The 22,847-nt window shown below is 39.5% G+C and overlaps 1 protein-coding gene across 1 annotated transcript in view; it reads left to right on the top strand.

Annotated features, from left to right (window-relative positions):
- Positions 1 to 4,258: 4,258 nt before the first annotated feature.
- Positions 4,259 to 22,847, top strand: part of LOC308302696 (H-2 class II histocompatibility antigen, E-S beta chain-like) — a gene marked incomplete at its 3' end in the record, with an annotated part of 71,655 nt that continues 53,066 nt past the window's right edge. The window contains exons 1-2 of the mRNA XM_080746987.1: positions 4,259 to 4,575; positions 6,260 to 6,532. Of these exons, the coding sequence (XP_080603113.1) occupies positions 4,515 to 4,575; positions 6,260 to 6,532 (334 nt within the window). The 5' untranslated portion in view covers positions 4,259 to 4,514. The remainder of the gene's footprint in view (positions 4,576 to 6,259; positions 6,533 to 22,847) is intronic.

The raw sequence follows: 22,847 nt of genomic DNA, 5'->3' as shown, positions 1-22,847 counted from the left end.
ATGCTTCTCTGGTTCATTTAGTCATTTAATCGGGATAGCTTCGCTGTTACTAAAATGTAATTTTTTAGACTACGACTAACCCTCACCCCTCTTAAACCAGACTCCACACTGACTGCCTCCTCAGAACTCTGACCCACGCTTCCCCTTTAACCACGCCTCTGCTTGATCCCTTTGCCCCCGGTTGCCTTCCTTTGAACCTGTTCCTGCCTCTGTCCTGCTTTTGGGTCGGAATTTGTTTGGTGCATTCTATTTTTACCCTAATGTGAATAAGTGCAACTCTACCTGGTCTTCTGTATTATTATTATTATTATTACCCTTATTATTATTACCCCCCTTATTAGTGTTATTATTATTATTAGTGTCATATCATATCTGGCAATGAGGTGGTGCGTTTGTTTGCACGGTGCAAGCTGTTTCCCGTTGACTAATGAGTTTTAAAGAGCATTAATTATGCTGTGGGTGTACAGAGCATTGGTGCTACTTACTGGAGTGTGGTTGAACAGAAGGAAACTGAAGACAACACTGCTGCAGGGGGAGGAGAACAAAGAAAAACAAAGAAAAAATAATCCATTTAAGTTTTTAATTCAAACCAAATCCTAAAATTCAGGGACTAGGGGAGCGAATTAAAAACAAAGGTATGCCAATCTACATAATATTTTAGAGTATATTTACAGTATCAAGGTCAATACCACCTGGTTTAGGAACATAGTCATCTACCTGACTAATTAGACTTTTGAACAATTAAGGCTTTACCATCGCCTGTCATCTATAGGGAGGTTACACCCTATAGATCAGTGTTTCTCAAATGGGGGTACGTGTACCCCTAGGGGTACGCGGAGGTACTACAGGGGGTACTTGAGAGAACATGGAAAATGGAAACATTTATTTTACTGTTATCTTTAACAGTTTGGCTGCTCTTGGTAGCCAAACACGTTCACAGACGAGATAAGGTTTCCATGGTAACCCGCATCTCAGACGCTTGCTACGGGTGCTGGTGAAAGAAAAAACTGCATACGTCATGACGCAACGCAGCCAGAAGCAACCGAGAGCGGCCATTATCCATTGACTCCTATTCTATACTGAAACATAAAATCAAACCTCGGTTCGAAGTGGAGCGGTGAATCTGAGCAGCTACCCTGTGTGTGTGTGTGTGTGTGTGAGTCGCTTTGGATTAAAAGCGTCTGCTAAATGCCTAAACTGTAAACTGTAAACTGTGCCTGTGAGTGAGTGGTGAGTGTGCCTGGCCTGCACAAAACAGCGCCCCTCCTTTAACTAGTGTGTTGTGTGTGGCCACTCAAGGTATTGCCAGGCTACGGACACGGCCAGCCAGCCAGCCAGCCAGCCAGCCAGCCAGCCACCCACATACCCACGGACATACCTGTCTATTGGGAGCGCTTTCACCGCTCCAAAAACGTCTTTATCTCGAAATAAGGTGCAAATAACGCCGAGGAGGCCGAGATCAGCTTGTCTTCACGGCGACACTATGCCGTGATGGTCGGCCCCGGTTAGGATTTTAGTTTTCGCGACCGTTTGTAAACAAACAGATCTCCTTCCTGGATCGTCAGTGTACACCCACGTGCACACGCACGGAGCTTCCGGGGCTCTTCAAAATAAAGCGCAAGTGAATGGTGGCGTCCTGAGTGTTAATGATAAAACATTGACATGTGAACGTGCTGCTCTGTATACGTAGCTTTAAACCAAATTAAGTACAACATTTACTGTTACTGAATAGAAAACAGGCTACTTACTTTTATTTTCAACATATTGACACAAAAACTGGACTTTTGATGTCAGTATTTTCTAGTCAAAATTTTGTAGATTAGAGCAGTGTTTCTCAAACTACCAAATTTCAAGGTATCCTTTTAACTCTGACAGTGTACAGATGGAACCAAATGAACCCGTTAGGGTTCATTTGGTTCCATTTGTACACTGTCAGAGTTACAGACTTGTATGGGTCACTGGATTAAAGGGGGTACTTGGATTCAGCAATCAGGAAAAGGGGGTACTGAAGCCCAAAAAGTTTGAGAACCACTGCTATAGATGACACGTTGGCATTTCGACAATTGACTTCAATGGGTTGGAATGGCGGGGTGTCCCCACTTTTCTATAGACACTCTATGTCAATCCCGCCCCATTTTGCTCTTGTTACTAGGTAGAACAAATTTACCAGGGCAGATTCTTTTATAGTGGAAGTGGATGGGGGAAAAAGATTTTTCATAGCCTCATTATTGCTATTTAAAGTACCAAAGGAAAAACATCTAGGTGATATTAATAAAAAGGGAAGACAAAGGTACAGTAGTTACATTGCAAAACAGGGGGTTTCCCCCGAAAATATATGTTTTAATTTGTTTAATCCCAGTGGGACAGAATCACCATGGCAGATTCTTTTATAGTGGAAGTGGATGGGGGAAAAGATTTTCATAGCCTCATTATTGCTATTTAAAGTACCAAAAGAGAAACATCTACTTGATATTAATAAAAAGGGAAGACCAAAGTACAGTAGTTACATTGCAAAACAGGGATTTGCCCCCAAAAATACACGTTTTAATTAGTTTAATCCTCTGAAAAAATCGGAGGACAGTTACAGAGAGAGAAAGCACAGTGCATCTTGCACAACACAACATTCTCCCACTGCACAACTCCACCCCCGATAGCAAGAAGTTAATGATTGTTTCTGGTTGGCCAGTCAGGGAGTCTCAGGGACCAATCAGAAGGCTGACAAACGGTCTATTGGTGACACTTCTGCACTCCGAGTCTCAGACACGACGGCTTTTCGACAATTGACTTCACCTTTCAAGTAAACAGGGGATGTTGGGTGCTAGTTATGCACGGATAGGCTTTTGAGGTCATCCGAATCCATCCGCCCAAATTAATTATCCGCCCATTATCCAACCGCATTAATTATATTTATCCAATGTATAAATCCGCACCATCCGTCACCTCATCTTCCATATCAAATTATTAATATTTTCTTGTATTCCCAGAAATGCAATGATTTAGCCTACGGAATGTATGTGTAACGGAGGTGAATCGGACTTCCCCACCCGGGCTTCGAACCCGGGCCGAGGGAGATACTAGACTTTTGAGGCTTCAAGGCTGGGGCTGCGAGACAGACAAACAAACAAACAAACAAACAAACAAACAAACAAACAAACAAACAAACAAACAAACAAACAAACAAACAAACAAACAAACACACACACACACAGCTTGTTGTAGGAAGTTTAATTTAGGCTACTTTGCAATATGCGCGAAGTATCTATGAAAGAGATTCAACTTTTTAGCGCAGCGCTACCATATAGAGGTAAGGTAATGAGTGCGACGAGGCATGCCGTGATGCCGATCCGAGTGGTGGTCACAGCTGTTTCGTTTTATTGTGGACTAGTGTGAAAAATTGACAAGGTCCTGGGTTCAATTCCTGCAAGGGATGCTGTGGGTGCTGGGGGCATGTTCTCTCCTCCGTGTCATCAGCGCCCACAACCCTAGGTGGGGTGGCAAAAGGGTGTGGAGTTTGCATGTTCTCCCTGTGTCTCCTAGGGTAGATACCCTCACAAAAACATGCAGTAATCCTGGTCTCTATAGTCCTTCCCCCTGGCCACCCGGGGTGCCTGATGGAGGGGAATGGAAATGGTTGGAATAACGGGTTACTTCCACGCTCTACGTCCTACTGGGGAAGCAGCCTGCTCACTCCTCATGCACTGAAGCTCAGTTCGGGGCCCTCCCCAGGTTGGCAGAGGGAGAGCAGAGCCCAGGATTACAGCTTAAGCAATTGGCACTGGGTGAAAAATGGGTTATAAAAAATATTTGAAAAAAACACGGCTGTAGACTAAAACGTCTTAAAAATGATATACTGTCAAAGCAATCCAAAGCTAGTATGTAGACTTATTTGTTTGACGTCTGCCTGGTAACAAGCGACGAGAGTGAAAAGTGATTTTTCATTGGTGATGGCAGATCTCTCCAGTCTTGGCTGGTGAGGGTAGAATCTACCATCTACCTCTACCATAGATGGTAGTTGATTAAGATGATCTCTTGTCCTTTAATTATTGTTCCCCAGCCCTAGTCTTATGGTTAGAGTTAAACTTAGATAGTTTATGAGGCTTCTTTCCTTTACTAGTCACAATCTGGTGTAGTTTTGGTTTAATGTCTACCTGGTAACAAGTGATGAGAGTGAAGGGTGTTTTTTCATTGGTCCTTGTAGACCGACGATGTTGGAGAAATACGTTTAGTGTTCAGTTCCACCTCAGAATTCATCGATACAACTTCAGCTAAACTCTGAAACATCTCAACTGATCAACACTTCAACTAAACTCTGAAACATCTCAACTGATCAACACTTCAACTAAACTCTGAAACATCTCAACTCATCAACACTTCAACTAAACTCTGAAACATCTCAACTGATCAACACTTCAACTAAACTCTGAAACATCTCAACTCATCAACACTTCAACTAAACTCTGAAACATCTCAACTCATCAACACTTCAACTAAACTCTAAAACATCTCAACTCATCATGACTTCAGCTAATCTCTGGCTCTGTGTTTCACTGTGTTTCATCTCTTTCCATGGAGCAGGTAAACTTTATTTGCCCACGTTGGGCCTCATTCACACATTTCTTTGTAAATATCGTATTTTGTAGATTTTAGTGTATACTTGTTAAAGTCTGACATGGGATTCATGAAAACGTGTTTAGAACAGAGGTCTTCAACGTTTTCTGGCCAAGGACCCCTTAGCTGAGAGAGACATGATGCAGGGACCCCCTCTACATATTGTATAAATGTGTGGTACAGATTTTAATTGATTTATAGTCATAAACTTCATAATTCATTGTTTGACCGCACTGTCATCAATTGGTTAGATTCATGTTCGTTTTTTTTTTTTTTTTTTTTTTTCGTTTTTTTCAGATGTTTAGCGTTACTTACTAAACTTTCAATTTGTACTTTTTTACCTCTAAACCAAACGTATTTGCCTAAAATCTACAATTCTAAAATCTTCTCTATATCTACAAGCTCTCAACGCCTCGCAACGTTGAGAGCTTGTAGATCTGCTATTTTTGGCTAAATTTCGCCTCAGAATTGGGATGCAAGGGTTCAAGTTGTTAATTTAAAAAAAAAGATTTGGTGGTCCCCCCTAGGGATCCCGGACCCCCTGTTGAAGACCCCTTAAACTATAGTGTGTAAGACTTAAGAATTGCTCAATGTTGCTGAGGTAAAGAAGGAAAAACAAAGATGATGCTAGAATCCAGGAGTATATTTTAATGCTACCTGGTAGCTTGTTATGGATTGTTTATATTGATCACTGAGGGGAAATCACCTATAGTGTATTCTACATCAGGATTGGGAATGGACACAGATTATTATATTCAGCTCTAAATGTGTCAACTGGAAAAAATGACACAATGTCAAGCCCATTTGCATCTAAGCAATAGATATCACATAGGTATTCCTTATTTTCTTGTATAAGGTCAGGGTTTCCTGCAGGAAAAAGTCTTGACCAGGGGGGATCTCATGACATTTTTTGATAATTAATTAATTCAAGTAATTAATTCACTTAATTTGTAATATTAATTCTTAATTTTGCCCTATAAAAAACACATAAATGTGCCCATGATGACGGAAAACACAACTAAATTCCATCCATCCATCCATCCATCTTCAACCGATTATCCGGAATCGGGTTGCGGGGGTAACAGTTCCAACTGAGACCTCCAGATTTCCTTATCCCGAGCAACTTCCTCCACTCCCTCAGGGAGTATACAGAGGCGTTCCCAAGCCAGTTTGGAGACGGGGTCTCCTCCCAGTGGGACGTGCATCGAGGACCTTCCTAGGAAGGCGCTCACACAACTAAATTAATTCCCTTATTTTAGACTAATTCTTATTTTTGCCCTCAACATAAAAGGAGAGGTTGACTCTTGTCTCTTGGCCAGGGGGGACAGATTTTAGGCCAGGGGGCCCCCCTGGCCTATAAAGTGCTGCAGGAAACCCTGAAGGTATGCCATTTTATTTGAGGTTTAACACTATTGTAATAAGAATAAGGCATTCAAATAACAGATATACGCATGATTTATGGCACACTGCTGCCCCAGAGCAGACAAAAGTTTCAGGGTATTCGCCAAAAAACACGGACAAATATAATGATTAATAATATTATGTGGAAATAGGCTTATTTGTTTAAATCTGTGCATACCCAAGATGAGTGAATGAGGCCCAATATGTCTGTGTTGGCAGATTTGTGATATTTCTACTTTTCTATTTCCAGATGGATTTCTCAACCTTATGGTTGATGAGTGTGTGTTCAACTCCACTGAGCTGAAGGACATACAGTACTTCAGATCGTTGTATTACAACAAACAACAGCTTGTCAGGTTTGACAGCAGGGTGGGTCAGTTTGTCGGCTACACTGAGGTTGGTATGAAGGCAGCAGACCAGTTCAATAAAGCACCTGGATACATGGCTGGGATGAGAGCACAGGCAGCGGCAGTCTGCAAACCACACGCTGAGATCGCCTACCCCGCTGCTCTGGAGAAGACTGGTGAGCTGATCTCAGAACAGCACTCAACACTCATCATCACCTCATGAACAATAACACGGAAATCATAATAAATAATTATTCAAACTTATTCTCTGCCAGCTATTAACGGTAGTAAACTACTATATCTGATATCTGATCTTCTAATGCATTGGTTCCCAAACAGTGGGTCGGGACCCATTTGTGGGTCGCGGACACATTTTTTGTGGGCCCTTTTGTTCTTTTGTGTACATTGTTTTTAATTCATTGTTATTTCAAAACATTTTCAGAAAACAAAAGTAAACATTTTCATGAATTAAAAACAAAATTCAATGATTCTTTCAATAACTTCATGTTCGCGCCGTGTTGTGAGCTTGTAGATCGGCTATTTTCACTAGTTTGGGTCCCTGGCAAACCTTGAATAGATTTTTGGGGTCATGAGCTAAAAGGTTTGGGAATCACTGTTCTACTGGATAAAAAAACCTTCAAAATCATTTAAAGGCCCACTTCACCTCTGGGACAACCATATCTTATTTTATTGTTGTTTGGGATGTGTTTTGCATCATATGATGCAAAACGCATGGAGACTGGTACTACCATCATATGATGCAAAACGCATCACTGATGATGCAAAATGCATCACTAGCACACGCTGAAATACTAAATATCTCAAAAAAACAGATTGAACACAAAAAATAACTCAGGATTGTGTTGATCGTGTCCCAAACAACAATAAAATAAGATATGGTTGTCCCAGAGGTGAAGTGGGCCTTTAAGTGAACTTTATAAAGAGCCTCTTGTACTGAAATGCACTTTTGGTAGTGGTGGTGGTGGTGGTGGTGGTGATGTAAATTAGTAAAGGTCTCTGTATTGAATACTTGAGACCTTCTAGAACTAATTATTAATGATACTACTACTACTACTACTACTACTACTACTACTACTACTATTAATAATAATAATAATCCTCTTGTTCCTACAGTGGTGCCCTTCGTGAGACTGGCCTCAGAGACACCCCCTGGTGGTGGTAAACACACTCACATGCTGAGGTGCAGCAGCTATGAGTTCTACCCTAAACGGATCCTGGTGACCTGGCTGAGAGGAGAAGAAGAAATCACCTCTGGTGTGACCTCTACTGATCTGCTGCCTGATGGAGACTGGTACTACCAGTACCACTCCTACCTGGAGTACACACCCAGGTACACACCTAATAGACACCTAGACATAGAAATACACACCTCTACTGGTACTACCAGTACCACTCCTACCTGGAGTACACACCCAGGAACACACCTAATAGACACCTATACATAGAAATACACACCTCTACTGGTACTACCAGTACCACTCCTACCTGGAGTACACACCCAGGTACACACCTAATAGACACCTATACATAGAAATACACACCTCTACTGGTACTACCAGTACCACTCCTACCTGGAGTACACACCCAGGGACACACCTAATAGACACCTATACATAGAAATACACTGGTACTACCAGTACCACTCCTACCTGGAGTACACACCCAGGTACACACCTAATAGACACCTAGACATAGAAATACACACCTCTCTACCAGTACAACTCCTACCTGGAGTACACACCCAGGTACACACCTAATAGACACCTATACATAGAAATACACACCTCTACTGGTACTACCAGTACCACTCCTACCTGGAGTACACACCCAGGTACACACCTAATAGACACCTATACATAGAAATACACACCTCTACTGGTACTACCAGTACCACTCCTACCTGGAGTACACACCCACTGTAGACACCTATAACAGATTAATTAATTAGATCTACGTAATTATTTTTGTTAAGAGCATTGAATGACTTAAAAAAAATCACACCTAATGTGAAGTGAGCAGTGCTGTTTATGAGTTAATTCCATCAAGCGTCCCGCTAGCCAATCACAGCACGTCCTGTGAAGCTTGTCCAATGGGACCCTGGACGTACAGCAGACTTTGAGCTGTTTATGTCAGATGTAGGCTTCAGATTACTTTAGGGCCCGGACAACACACTTTGAGCCTTTTTTAGATTTTTCCATTTGGTTCCAAACGTTTAGCTGGGGACCCCCTGGAACTCTCTTAAAGGAGTAGTTCACCCCCAAAATGACTTTTTTTCTATTGATTACTCATGCCATGGAGAGTAGAGTTCAATAATATTTTTTGGTTTTTGTCACATTCCTAAGACAAAAATTAGTAAATAGTAAATTTACCCCCATTGATTCCGGATGAAACGGGTCACCATCCGGAACGAATGGGGGTAAATTTATTGTTATCAAATTTTTGTCTTAGGAATGTGACAAAAAACAAAAAATATTATTTTACTCTAGTCTCCATGGCATGAGTAATCAGTAGAAAAAAAAGTCATTTTGGGGAGAACTACTCCTTTAAGGACCCCTGGGGGTCCCTGGACCCCACTTTGAGAACTTAGGTCAACTGGGGATGGCCTACTGGTTGTTCAAAATATCAATATATACTTGGAGTACCAAAAGTAAAATATCGTAGAAAATAAGTAGCCGATCTACAAGCTCACAATGTTTCACAGGCCGAAATATATATAGGGCTGAAGTGGTTAGTGTGTTTTGTAATAATACAAATCTAGTGAGTATAAGTAAAATAATAGAGGTTATGCGCGTGACATCATCATCGTACCCGGAAGTTATACGGGAACGACTACTGAGTGGCAAAAAAAGACTTTCTGGCCATGACAGCCCAAACATCCAACCAGAAAAGTCCTATCTGATTGCATTAAACAATGTTAAGCGACGTTAAACTAACTTTGCCGCTCCCTTTGCCACTCAATTTGCCACTCGATTTTCCATTCACTTTTGCATGCGCATACCCTCTATAGTGGAGCCTTTGAGATGTAGTGGAGTAAGTAAAATCATTAAATATATTTACTGGAAATATACACAATTATTACAGTAGGGGAGAGCGGGGTAAACTGAGACACCGGGTAAACTGAGACGCTCCATTTATCTTGGCAATGGAACACATTTGTGGTCATGTGACCATTATATTTTCAAGCCCCTTGAATTTCCCACTTGTCATGAAAAGAGAGACCTGATAGTGCTGTAGAAAACATGCTTTTTTCACAAAAATGTGTTTTTTGCATGTAAAAGTAATTTTTCTTGCTGTCAACATAATCAGCTGTTGTGTCAAAGCAAATTGATGCAGGGAGAACATTTTATAGCATACATGTTGATGAACTACCAACTTATAATTCCATGTGATAGATGCTAGCTGAAGATTACCCTGAATTGATAAAAAATATCCCTTTTCCCAAAATGTGGCTGTGGGGTAAAGTGAGACAATTGCTTCGGGGTAAAGTGAGACACTATCTCACATTATCCCAACATGATAGACATGGAGAAAGCTGTAAAAACCTGATTAAAGGGTGTACCAAACTAGTCTCAGTTGATTCTTATGTATTTTCCCCTGTAGAATCCATTTTTGATATATATTTCTTTGTATTGTGCATAAGTAATGAGATAATTAGCATATTTGACTACATTTGACTAAATATGCCAATTATTTCATTAGTTATGCACAATACAACAATATACTTTGCAGAAATAGATTCTACAGGAAAAATTACATAAGGATCAACTGAGGAAAGTTTGGTAAACCCTTCTATACATTTTTTATAGGGTTTTTAGTTTTTTCCTTCTGCCCATGTGTCACATTATTTGACACATGGGTGGAAATGACAGGACAAACCCTATTAAAAGAATGTCTGCTATGTACATTTTTGTATTGTGCATATTTAACCTGGTTAACCTGGTTTTTGTGTTTTTATGGTAGTTTTAAAGTGAAAAAAGTGAGTGGATCACTTTACCCCGTTGATTTCTCTGGTCTGTCTCAGTTTACCCCGGTCCTGGGGTAAACTGAGACACAAGACCACTTTTTTTAAAACAATCATATTTTCTCTGCCTTTTGTCTTGAATATGTTCTGATATCTTCCATTGTTAGGAAACATCCCAAATTACTGGGAAATGTGTACATTTTTACTGATATATCTTTTAGTTCGCCTAGAGGGGAGCAAATGTCTCAGTTTACCCCGCTCTCCCCTACAGTCCTTGAGTAAATGTACTTAGTTACTTTCCTCCACTGCCATCAGTGCCATGCACCACAACCCTGATTACATAAACAACCCTGAACTATTCAGATTACATAATACAACCCTGGAAGTATTCAGATTACATAAACAAGCCACGACCTGCGTCCCTCCCTAGCTGTTTGTAGCTTAGTTTTAAGCTGCCTACAAACGCAGGCGTTCAGGATAAATGCTGTTGATCGTGTTCATCTAACATAACAAGCCTCATTACTTCTCACAGCTGAAATCATCAAATGTCTTTAAAAGCACACTGCATTGGTCATGTGATAGAAGTGGCACGAGTGTGTGTGTGTGTGTGTGTGTGTGTGTGTGTGTGTGTGTGTGTGTGTGTGTGTGTGTGTGTGTGTGTGTGTGCGCACGCTGAAACCACTTCTTTATGGAAACTCCCCAGACACCAATTTCACTTCCTTATTCACTCAGCCAATCAGGACCATTGTTTTGTTAAGCATCACCAGTTGCTAGGCAGAGACATGTTGACCTGAACAACCTGAGAGACGGTGGACTAGAGCTGCATGAAGGTTGCTGGTTAGAATCCCTGACCAGATGGTTCAACACATCTGTCAGAATGACAGCATGTCAATCAGAGGGTTGTCAGAATGACATGTCAATCAAAGGGTTGTCAGAATGACATCTGTCAATCAGAGGGTTGTCAGAATGACATCTGTCAATCAGAGGGTTGTCAGAATGACAGCATGTCAATCAGAGGGTTGTCAGAATGACATGTCAATCAGAGGGTTGTCAGAGTGGAGATCTGATGTCTGATAGAAGCTACAGATAGTTGTACGAATATAGTATTATTCAATACAAACTATTCTATTATTTAATTATATTAAAATGAATAAAGGTCTATTACATCTGCACTTTTTTTACTGAATAAAATGTAATGTTGTTCAATCTGTATGGTTTGTAATACAACAATCTGTATGTAGAGTATGTTAATACAATATAACTTATACAATCTGTATGGTAGAGTATGTTAATAAAATATAACTTATACAATCTGTATGGTAGAGTATGTTAATACAATATAACTTATACAATCTGTATGGTACAGTATGTTAATACAATATAACTTATACAGTCTGTATGGTAGAGTATGTTAATACAATATAACTTATACAATCTGTATGGTAGAGTATGTTAATACAATATAACTTATACAATCTGTATGGTAGAGTATGTGTACAATATAACGTACACTAGTAAGACGCTCAGGGCAACATTCACGATGTATATCAGACCAGTTACCCATATATGGAGACCCCTGGTACCCATATATGGTGATTCATGTACTGTATATGGAGACACAGTATGCTGTGAGAGCCAAAACATGCTTACTCAGTTATTTGTTATTTTGTTATGTGAAAGTCCTATGATGTGTGTGTGTGTGTGTGTGTGTGTGTGTGTGTGTGTGTGTGTGTGTGTGTGTGTGTGTGTGTGTGTGTGTGTGTGTGTGTGTGTGTGTGTGTGTGTGTGTGTGTGTGTGTGTGTGTGTGTGTCACAGATCAGGAGAGCAGATCTCATGCATGGTGGAACACCCCGGCCTGACCGCGCCCATATTTGCCCACTGGGGTCAGTTGATCTCCTTACTCTAATGATCTTATAGATCAGCTGTTTTCACTGTTTTATTTTAATGTACGGAAGAAAGGACATTTAAAAAGAAAAGTTCCTTTAATGACATGCTTAAATTAAGGACAACAAGTTGAAAGTGGTTAAAATAAATATATATTTTATGGGTATAATATTTCCCCCTGTATTGGGAATTACAGTATCATAAGTGTGCACTCAGTACTGATGTACTGTAGTAAAATAAAAGATAGTTTAGCAATAATGTGTGGTCATCACAAAATCCCCAAGGCACATCTGTAGGCTACTGTGCTTTGCTGTATTGTATTGCATTTATATTGTATTGTATTGTATTGTATTGTAATCATATTGTATTGTATTGTATTGTATTGTATTGTATTGTATTGTATTGTAATCATATTATATCATATTGTATTGTATTACCAGATGACTCCATGCCAGATGGAGTGAAGAACAAGCTGGCCCTCGGAGCATCAGGTCTGGTTCTGGGTCTGGTCTTGTTCCTGACTGGATTCATCTACTTCCACTGGAAGAAAAGAGGTGATTTACATGTTTAATTAACACCTTTAATTAATGAATGTCTACCAATGGAATAAACAAGGCTAGATCTTGATGTAATGCTAGATTGAGTTTAATTAGACTGAGGTCATTAGATGAAGCTGAACACCCCCAGCACTGAACTATCTCTGGATCAGAGTTAAAGGGACAGTTCACACAAAAAAGTACCCTTTTCTATCTATTACTCACCCCATGCAGACTTGAATAGAGGGTATGCATCATATGCCACTCAGCGCCACTCAAGCACTCGTCGGGAAACTCCTATTGACTCCTACTGACTCCTAACTGACTATTTTTTTACTGACTACTGACTCAGTAGGTGTTCCCCTTCCGGGTACGATGATTTCACGCGTATACCAGACTTGAATATCCAAAGCCAATCATTCGATTACCAGCGGTGGTTTACTATGGAGACACAAAAAGCCTCTTTTGTTCCCTATGGAGACACAAAGAGCCTCCTCAAATGAATGGCTTAGAAATGTGACAAAAACTAAAAAGAAATCCATGAATTCAAGTCTGCATCGGGTTAGTAATCGATAGAAAAAAGTCATTTTGGGGGTGAACTATCCCTTTAATACTTGCAGGAACGCCTACTTTCTTGCCTTGACAGCCGTGATTGCATTAAACTCACTTTGCCACTCAATTTGCCACTCACTTTATGCATGTGTAGTGTTGCGTGGGAGCGGGAATTGAACATCACTCTCCAACACGCAAACCACTCTGCCAATAGAGCTGAGCTAGATTGGCAGTAGCCTGATTTCAGACTCAGCTCATGCTTTAGTCTGAAGCTGTGCTCTATTCTAAGCGATTTACAGGGAGGGACTTTTTTTGCGAGCGTGCACGCGCGCATCCGCGCGCGAGTGATCGCGATGCACGGTGATCGAGACGCACGGTGGACGCGACGCTCGGTCGCGGACTGTGTGTGTGATTGTGTGTGTGTCTCTGTCTGTGCCAGTGACAGAACTGCGACCAGAAACATGTAATCAACATAAACAGCTTGGTGAACTCAGCGCGTGCGTGTGTGTGCGTGTGCCTTCCTCAGCCTGACTGTGTGTGAACTTCGTTTGAATCGTTTCAACTGCTGCGCGGATTGGATATTCGTTAGACCCACCCCCACCCCCCGCGCTCATTGGAGCAACCGAAAATAAAAAGTGATTCCTGTACTCAGCTCCAGACCAGAGAAAGAGTCCACTCTGAGAGTGGGCGGGGTCTCTGGTCTGGAAGCAGGCTAGATTGGCAGGGCTGTTGCGGGTCGCTTTATACAAGTCTGTCTGTCACCTGTTTATATCCTTTAATATAGTGTTTCTTCTATCAGGTCGTATCCTGGTGCCGACCACCACCAACTGAAGGTGACAATGTTTACACTCTTCACACACTTCCACTAACATGTTACTATGTTTATAAAACGGCTGCTTATTCAATGTCACTGTTTGAAGACTTTTACAATGCACTGCATTTCAGTCGAAGTAGTCAGCCTCTGGAACTAGAAAGTATTCCAGACAGCCGAAAACTCAAGCCAGTCAAGTCCTAACCAATAGCAGGAAATATGGAAGTATCAATGGAATGTTAATCTACTGCATGTAATCCATGAAGCTATGATAACTTTAGCAGCCGTTGCCTCTTAGTTACAGCAGCAATGTTGTTGTGTTGTTTTTTTACTAACATGAGAATTCTAAATGTTTTCTGTCATTCTAACCATAAGCTTGTGTTTTCAGAGATGCAGCCTAGTCGTTGCTGCCCCCAGGTGGAGAGAGGAGGAAATGCACGTCTGTTCAATCAACTTTTAAATTCAACACAAAGACCTTTAGACCCTGATTAACCTTTTAGACCCTGATTAACCCTTTGGACACATAATTAACCCTTTCCACAGATGTGCATTCTAAACATAAAGCTAACCCCTTCAAATGATAACCAAAGCTAACAGTAATTAATGTGGAAGTTTTGCCGTTTGTGACCCTTCATCTAATCAGATTCTATAGTTGTGATGTGAAGTGGCTTTTCCAGACTTTGTTGACTGGTGAGGTCATATTGGGGCGTGCACGCCCACACACACAGCATGCATGCAACTGTGCACTACTAACTGTGTTTCTTTTACTTCATAGCCAAATTGTTCTATTTTCTAGATGTCTATTTTCTATGTTCAGACAAATCATTCCAAAACAGGATGTTCAGTCTTACAACAGAACAGATATTAAAGTTTAATTTAAAGAGTTAGGTCACCTACTAGTTGCAATAGGAGTGTGTTTTGCACCAATGCCAAAAGGCCTCATTTATTAACGAACGCTCATTTAAAAATGTTGGTCGTTCGAAATGCATTCAAATGGTCATTCGTCCCACGTTTAAACATGATTACAGGCTATTTTGTTACATGTAGAAGTAAGTTACTTTATAGAGTAGCAAAGAAGCCACAACCATAGAAGTAGGTTGAATAATCTCAAGAGTGGCATCCATCCACATCCGTTGCATTTAGCATTGACTCATCCAACCGTCATTGTTGTCTTGTCACTTCATGTTAAAACACAGAAAACCGTTTTCCACTGGTTCCATAACATTGGGTCATGACTAAATATTTCCCTTTTCCGTTTCCTACATTAAAAGACATAAATGTTGCACTGCAACGTGACCTTTCATCAAATCAAATTCTTTAGTTGTGCTTTGCAGTGGCGACGTGTTGTCTGCTTGTAGATCTACTATTTTCACTAGTCTAAAAAAAAGAAAAAAAGCTAAAAAACTAAAGAACTACAACTAAAAAACTACCACTCGGTGTGGTGGTTCTTGTATTCTTATTTGTTTTACTGAAGTTAAGTTTAGAAATACGTTTAGGTTTAGGCATAGTTTTACTGAGGTTAAGGTTAGGAATACATGTAGGTTTAGGTTTCGACATATACTGAGGTTAAGGTTAGGAATAGGTTTAGGTTTAGACATAGTTTTACTGAGGTTAAGGTTAGGAATAGGTTTAGGTTTAGACATAGTTTTACTGAGGTTAAGGTTAGGAATAGGTTTAGGTTTAGACATAGTTTTACTGAGGTTAAGGTTAGGAATAGGTTTAGGTTTAGACATAGTTTTACTGAGGTTAAGGTTAGGAATAGGTTTAAGTTTAGACATAGTTTTACTGAGGTTAAGGTTAGGAATAGGTTTAGGTTTAGGTTTAGTTTTACTGAGGTTAAGCAGAGCGTTCTTGTATTGGTATGACGTAACACCTGGACTGGACCGTGTTGCCATCTCTCGTGAGTGAAACAAGCCAAACCACCACCTCCAAAAACAAGCCAAAAACAAAGCCAAATCTTGCGAGAGAAATAAGCCAAATCTCACCAAAAAAATAAGCCAAAACAAGCCCAACGATATGGCCATGTATTTCTAAAGAAACAGACAAACAAAAAAGATTGGATACGTAAATCAGTATAAGTATGATCATTTATATTTGGTAATTACACTCATACTTGTGCCAGGGCTTAATAAGTAGAGACACCAGACCGATTCTGTCTCTCAATGTGATTCTCACTCCACCACAAACCTACTGGGAATTATATTATAGCCTTTACATGATAGAAATGTTGGCTGGTTAGATTTACCAAGCCACTGCTTTTTTAAAGCAAGCCGCGATTCACTATTTTTCTTTTTCAAAAACAAAAGAAGCCAAAAGTCTGTAAATAAGCAAAATTGGTATCAACGGTTGGCACCTCATTCCAGGGGTGGTCTACTCTACCCCTTTTATTTGACCATAAATCATTTATATGTAATCATTTATCATGTGTGAGAGTTTATGAGTTGCAATCATTATATTATAACATGCAATCATTTTATTATAACCATTTTAATGTACAATATGTGAACCAACACAGCAACTAAATGGTCATCATGGACTTTACAGGAGAGAAAAAACACATATTCTGAATATTCAAATATTCATTCACCTAAAATTAAGAACTGAAACCGTTGTGTAAACAAAGTAATGCATTAATATCAATTCAGACTGAATGATCTGTTATTTAGCAGAGATTAATGTTAGGGTTAAATGCACTGAACTCTGGACAGACAAAATAACCTTCAGTTCAAATCATTTCAGTTTTATTTCAGATATTGGACACATTACATAATATTTAAGTACATTTAACCCATTAAGACCTGGAATTATTTTATGCTTTAGCTATTGAAAAAAAAGAATAGCAGATACACTCAGTGCCGCGCTGCGAGCTTGTAGATCTGCTATTTTTGAAAAATCGTGAAAATGTGTGCAAATCTTTGGATAAATGTTTGGATAAACATTTGTAACTCAGAATTTGCTTCTGGGGGGTCCCTGCGACTAAATATTTTGAGATCAAAGGTCAGTGGCCAAACACATATAGCATTTTGGGGGTCTTAAGGTTTGAGAACCACTGAATTAGAAGAAGGATTTAGAAGACATTTATAGAATCGGGTCAAAAACATTCAAAGACTTGCATATTTTCACGTTTTTTTCAAAGATAGCAGATCATTTTTACATGCTGCTACTGCAGTATTGTCCAGGTGTCTTAACAGGGCTTAATGTGAAGCACTAGTCTTGTCTAGCCTTATATATTGATTACACTTATTGTTGTAAAACAACATTGAAAGCAGCTGTTGCTGTTTTAACATTACAGAACGACAAAGGAACATGGTAGAATTATTGGGGACATTTTAATCCGAACTGGAATAAAAAAGTTACTCTCAAATCAGAGCCCACATTTAAAGTATTGAAATCTCATTAATTTATAGCTCTAATGATCAACGTTTATGAACCAAACAACACATTTAAAGTCCTTTCCAAAGAGCATTTATTTGCTGCATTGGTTCACATAGTGTTTCTGTCCAGTGGAAACCTCATATGTCCTAAACTGTTCCTTTTCAGGAGATGTAAAAGAGAACCATGAGTTCCAATGGATCCAATGATATTATTTAGTCACACGCTGTTAGCCGATCTACAAGCTCAAAACACTTGCATCGTGACACATTATGAGCTTATAGATCAGCTATTTTGTATGACAAAGAGAAAAATCATTTGCGAAAAAAAAAAAAAGATAAAAAGTTTAAACATGAAGATATGAGGTTTCAGCCTGACAGCAACTATATTTAATCAAGAGTGATTTTAACTTTAAGATTTAGATTAGATTTGTGTTTGAATGACTTAGTTTGACTGATTTGTTTGATTCTAAACTAATAAAAGAAACTGTCAAAATGTAATGAAGTGCATGTACACTTTGAAGTCCATGTCTATTATTATCATTAACATACTTGGAATGCATTTTAATCTGCTTATAACTGTATATACTACTATTTATAATCACTCATAGATAGTCATAATATATAAAAAAACATAACACATTATAAAGCATTTCATAATTAATTACCTATGAGGGTCAAGTATATACTTAATAATGTCTGCTCACTCACTGACTTATTCTCCTAGTGTGATTATAAGTCAATATTATAAGTCAATATACGTCTTTGCTGGAACAAATATTAAATCAATGTTTCTGACACTTTCAGGAATGTCATTACTTTACTTAAAACTCACTCGTAATGATTTATAAAGACTTATATTATATAAATACTAAATATTTGTAATCTCTGTAATGCATTGACATTATTGTAATGTGTTACAACTATTATAATGTTATGATACTTGACATGAGTCATTATAAAATGCTTTACAATGTGTTGTGATTATAGTTATGAACCATTATAATCTATGAGTGATTAACTGTAATTATACAGTGTTATAAGTACATTATAATGCATGTTAGACATGAGCTTCATAGAAAGTCTTACATTATGTTACATCTAACATGGATTATTTACTAAATAAATCAATAACCCAGTGTGGTCTCATCTAATGGTCTTATTTTAAACCAATTTGTTGTCATCTATAATGGTCATATTGAAATATACATATTTTAACCACTTTCAACCTGATGTGGTTTCAAATACTACTGTTGTTTTATAAAGCATGATTTGATTGGTTGAATACAGTACAGACTAATAGGATTTAAACCTAACAAAGTGCAATGGCTTTGGGTTTACATTGGGGTCCTTTGTGCTCAGTTCATTGAGCTCCAAAACTCCCTATAATGACTTCTTGGATCATTCATTTAAACAATAAACTCCTCCAGCATTCAGATTGATTCACACAAAGACAAACAATAAAAACAGAGAATCATATAGTGGAATCGGGCAAGTTAAATAATACAAAATAAAAACTTCAATATTGTAGGCTTGGTACACATTCATAAGAACTTCACTCATTGTTGTCCTGATTCAATGTGATAATCACAGAATACAAATTTAGACATATATAGATAGATATAGATAGACAGCTTCAAAGTCTGCTATCTTTGGAGGGAGAGAGATGCAGCACAGGGAGGCATTGTTCCTGGGGTCTGAGTTCAACTCTTGAACTGATGATGATGATGATGATGATGATGATTTACTGCAGTTGAGTTTGAGAAATGTGTTTGGCATCCATAGTTTTACTTCTGTCAGGCCTCTGGCTCAGGGCTGTCATGGTGTAATACTTGTGTCTCTGTTTTAACTCAGCATGCTTCCCACGCCTCTATCTAACTCATCACATCACAGAGAGAGAGAGAGAGAGAGAGAGAGAGAGAGAGAGAGAGAGAGAGAGGGCAGAGAGAGAGAGAGAGAGAGAGAGAGAGAGAGAGAGAGAGAGAGAGAGAGAGAGAGAGAGAGAGAGAGAGAGAGAGGGCAGAGAGAGAGAGAGAGAGAGAGAGAGAGAGAGAGAGAGAGAGAGAGAGAGAGAGAGAGAGAGAGAGGCAGAGCGAGGGAAAGAGGGAGAGAGAGGGCAGAGAGAGGGCATGAGTTGTTCATGTGATGTTACAAAATAAAGTTAAGAAATGACTAAAATGTCAGGGGGGACTAGTGGAGAAAGGATCCATCCAGTAAACTAAAAGACAAGTCATTTTATGTTTGGTTTGCGCTCGGCTCGGGTGTTGCTTTCTGAATGCATTTGATGCCATCATAGCCAGCCGACATACATTTTAGTTGACAAAATCAACTCTGGATTTTATCGACTAAAATGTTATAATATTTAGTCGACTAGAACTAGACAAAAACTAAAGGCTATGACTAAAACTAAATAAAGATGTGCTGTCAGAATCATGTTGGTTGCATTTGGCCCCGCCCTCCTCCATTAGGAATCAGGGATGGGACTTGGTGATGATGTTGATTTATAAACACACAGTTAGAGGACACACACACACACACACACACACACACACACACACACACACACACACACACACACACACACACACACACACACACACGCGCACACATCACTCTAGTCTACACACACTCATCACTCTACACACACTCGTACTCACACAAGCTGCAATGTTTGTTCGTTTAATGTTCCTACTCATCTTCACAGGTAAGACATACAGTTTATTTATGTAAAACATGAATGCATGAACTGTGACATTTTCTATAAACTAAAGTAACTTGTAACTAAAGTTTTTTTTAAATAATTGCAGTCAACTAAAACTACAACATTTGCCTCTGAGATGTGTCAGATGAGAAGTAAAAACACCTCTAAATTGTACTTAGGCTAAGTACAGTACTAGAGTAAATGCTTGGTTACTTTACACCACTGGGCGTGATGATGTCTACTCTACTGTATCTTTGTCAAATTCCATAACATTAGCATTTATATTCTATAATTTGCGACTGAAGGTCGCAGTTTGGTATGTGAAACGGCGCATCATGTCTCTGTCCGTCCGAACGGGCGCCTGTCCGTGTCCGTGTACGCTTTGGGAGCGTGTGGGTATTGCGACATAGCATCTGTGTCGATCCATCGGTTCATCCTTTCAACACTTTCGGTGAATGTTAACCTGGTGAAATACTACGGCGCGGGTGAGAAGCTAACCTGCCGACGTGGGTGAGTGTTAACCTCTATGCCTAAACCTAAACCTAACCCAAACCTGACCCTATAACTGAATCCCAAGCACTATAGCACTGTATCTATGACAGGTATTTATTATGACACTATGGCACATTTATTATGAGTCCACCAGTACTAGTGGTTGTCAAATGTTTTATTTGCAGGACCCGCGTAACAGTGGGGTTCCATGTGTGAACAACACATGGAAGCAGTTAATTCCATTTGTTCACTCTCAGTGTTACAGACATGTTATGGTCATTCAGGACAGCTCATTATGTGTTCATGCTAATATTATAGTCTTCTAATGTTATGTCTGTGGAGAAAAAATCACCACAGTTCAACATGGCTATGACCCCTGCCTATGTCACATACATTACATTTATACCAAGCAAGCTCCTGGAAGCATGCTCATTGGGCAGCCAAGTGTCAATCAACTCTAGTCAACTTAGCAGGGTCTGAAAGGGGGAGGGACTAAAGAAAAGCAGGAAGGAAGTCAGTCTGACAGTGAGAGAAACAGGTGTAAACAGAGATGTTTATTAATTAAATAATCTGCTAAATGCTTTCAGTGTCACCAAATGAAAATCCAGGGATTGATATCAGTGAGGATATATCAGCATGTGTGTGTGTTTGGAGCTGGGTTTTCTCTCAGTATTTCTACCATAAACAGCTGACATTAATAACTACCAGTCCAGATGGACTGTGGCTGGTCAGCTAACGCATTAGGCCTGGAGGAGAAGAGAGTGTGGGAGACATTTCAACAGGTTTCTGAGTGAGTATGGACGCTATCTGACAACTGTATTGAACATCTGTTGAAGACAGACAGACAGGTTGGGTGCAGAGGGGACAGACAGACAGACAGACAGACACAGGGGTGACTGATGGGGAGATGGAGCAGGGACCCCCTACCTCGTAGGGTGGGGGTGGGGCTACAACATATATTGTATATGCATGTATAAAATTGTGTTTCACGTGTATAAACATACCATGCTACTGTGCATTGCAATACTAAACTATTAAAATAATAGATTCATGCTTTTATTTTAAACATGCATGTACAGGTGGCTGTACCACTGCCATTTATAAACATATCTTATTTAACTGAGAACCAAGGTCAATACTATCAATCTATCACTAACAATCTGTCAATTGCACAATAATCATGTATACAAGCTATTCAAAAAAGACAGAATCATGTTATTCTTTTATATTTAAAAACAAATTACATATTTTTTCTTTCTTTTTTTAAATAAAATGATACAGGCCATTTCTTTTTTTCTTTTCTTTTTTTTTTACCATTTCGGGGACCCCCTGCAGTATCCACGCGGACCCTGTAGGGGTCGCAGACCCCCTGTCGAAGACCTCTGGTCTAGCACAAGGGTTCCCAAGCCTTGTCAGGCTGCGACCTCCCCAAAACAATCATATTTGAACAGGGATTTGAACAAAATGAGCCGAGTGCTTCAGAGATTTAGCAGCAGGGTATGTCCTCAGATACATCCTTGTGACCAAGGGAACCAATCATCACAGGCCCATATACTGTATCTCATCAGGCTCAGTGTAAGCAAAATAACACCATATACTGTACATCAGGGGTCTTCAACGTTTTCAGGCCGGGGACCCCCAAACTGATGGGGAGATGGAGCAGGGACCCCCTACCACCTCGTAGGGTGGGGGGGGTCGGGGCTACGACATATTTTTTATTTTAAACAAGTACAAATTACAGCGAGCAGGGTGGGCCGTACCACTACCATTTCTAAACATACTTATTAACTGAGAACAAATGTCAATTGCATAGTAATCATGTGTTCAAGCTATTCAAAATGGATAGAATCATGATTATTTTTTTTAACATAAATGGCATTATGTGTAAGCAAAATAACACCATATACTGTACATAGTAGATACAGTATGTGTAAGCAAAATAACACCATATACATAGTAGATACAGTATGTGTATTACAAAGTTCATATCGCCCACCTATAAACCTACACATTAAAAACATATAGTATAGTGGAAACCTTGTATGTCCAAAACCGTTCGTTTTGTATTTATCATTTATAAAATGTGCACACAACGGATGCGAGGCGTTGTGATCGGCTGTTTTCACTCGTTTTGTGCGACAGTCTTGTATGATGCAGCAGG

This window comes from Nannobrachium achirus, assembly GCF_963921795.1.
Source record: "Nannobrachium achirus genome assembly, chromosome: 18".
In the NCBI taxonomy this organism is placed as follows: Eukaryota; Metazoa; Chordata; class Actinopteri; order Myctophiformes; family Myctophidae; genus Nannobrachium; species Nannobrachium achirus.
The sequence above is the reverse complement of the archived record's forward strand: the minus strand, read 5'-3'. Positions and strand labels throughout refer to the sequence as shown.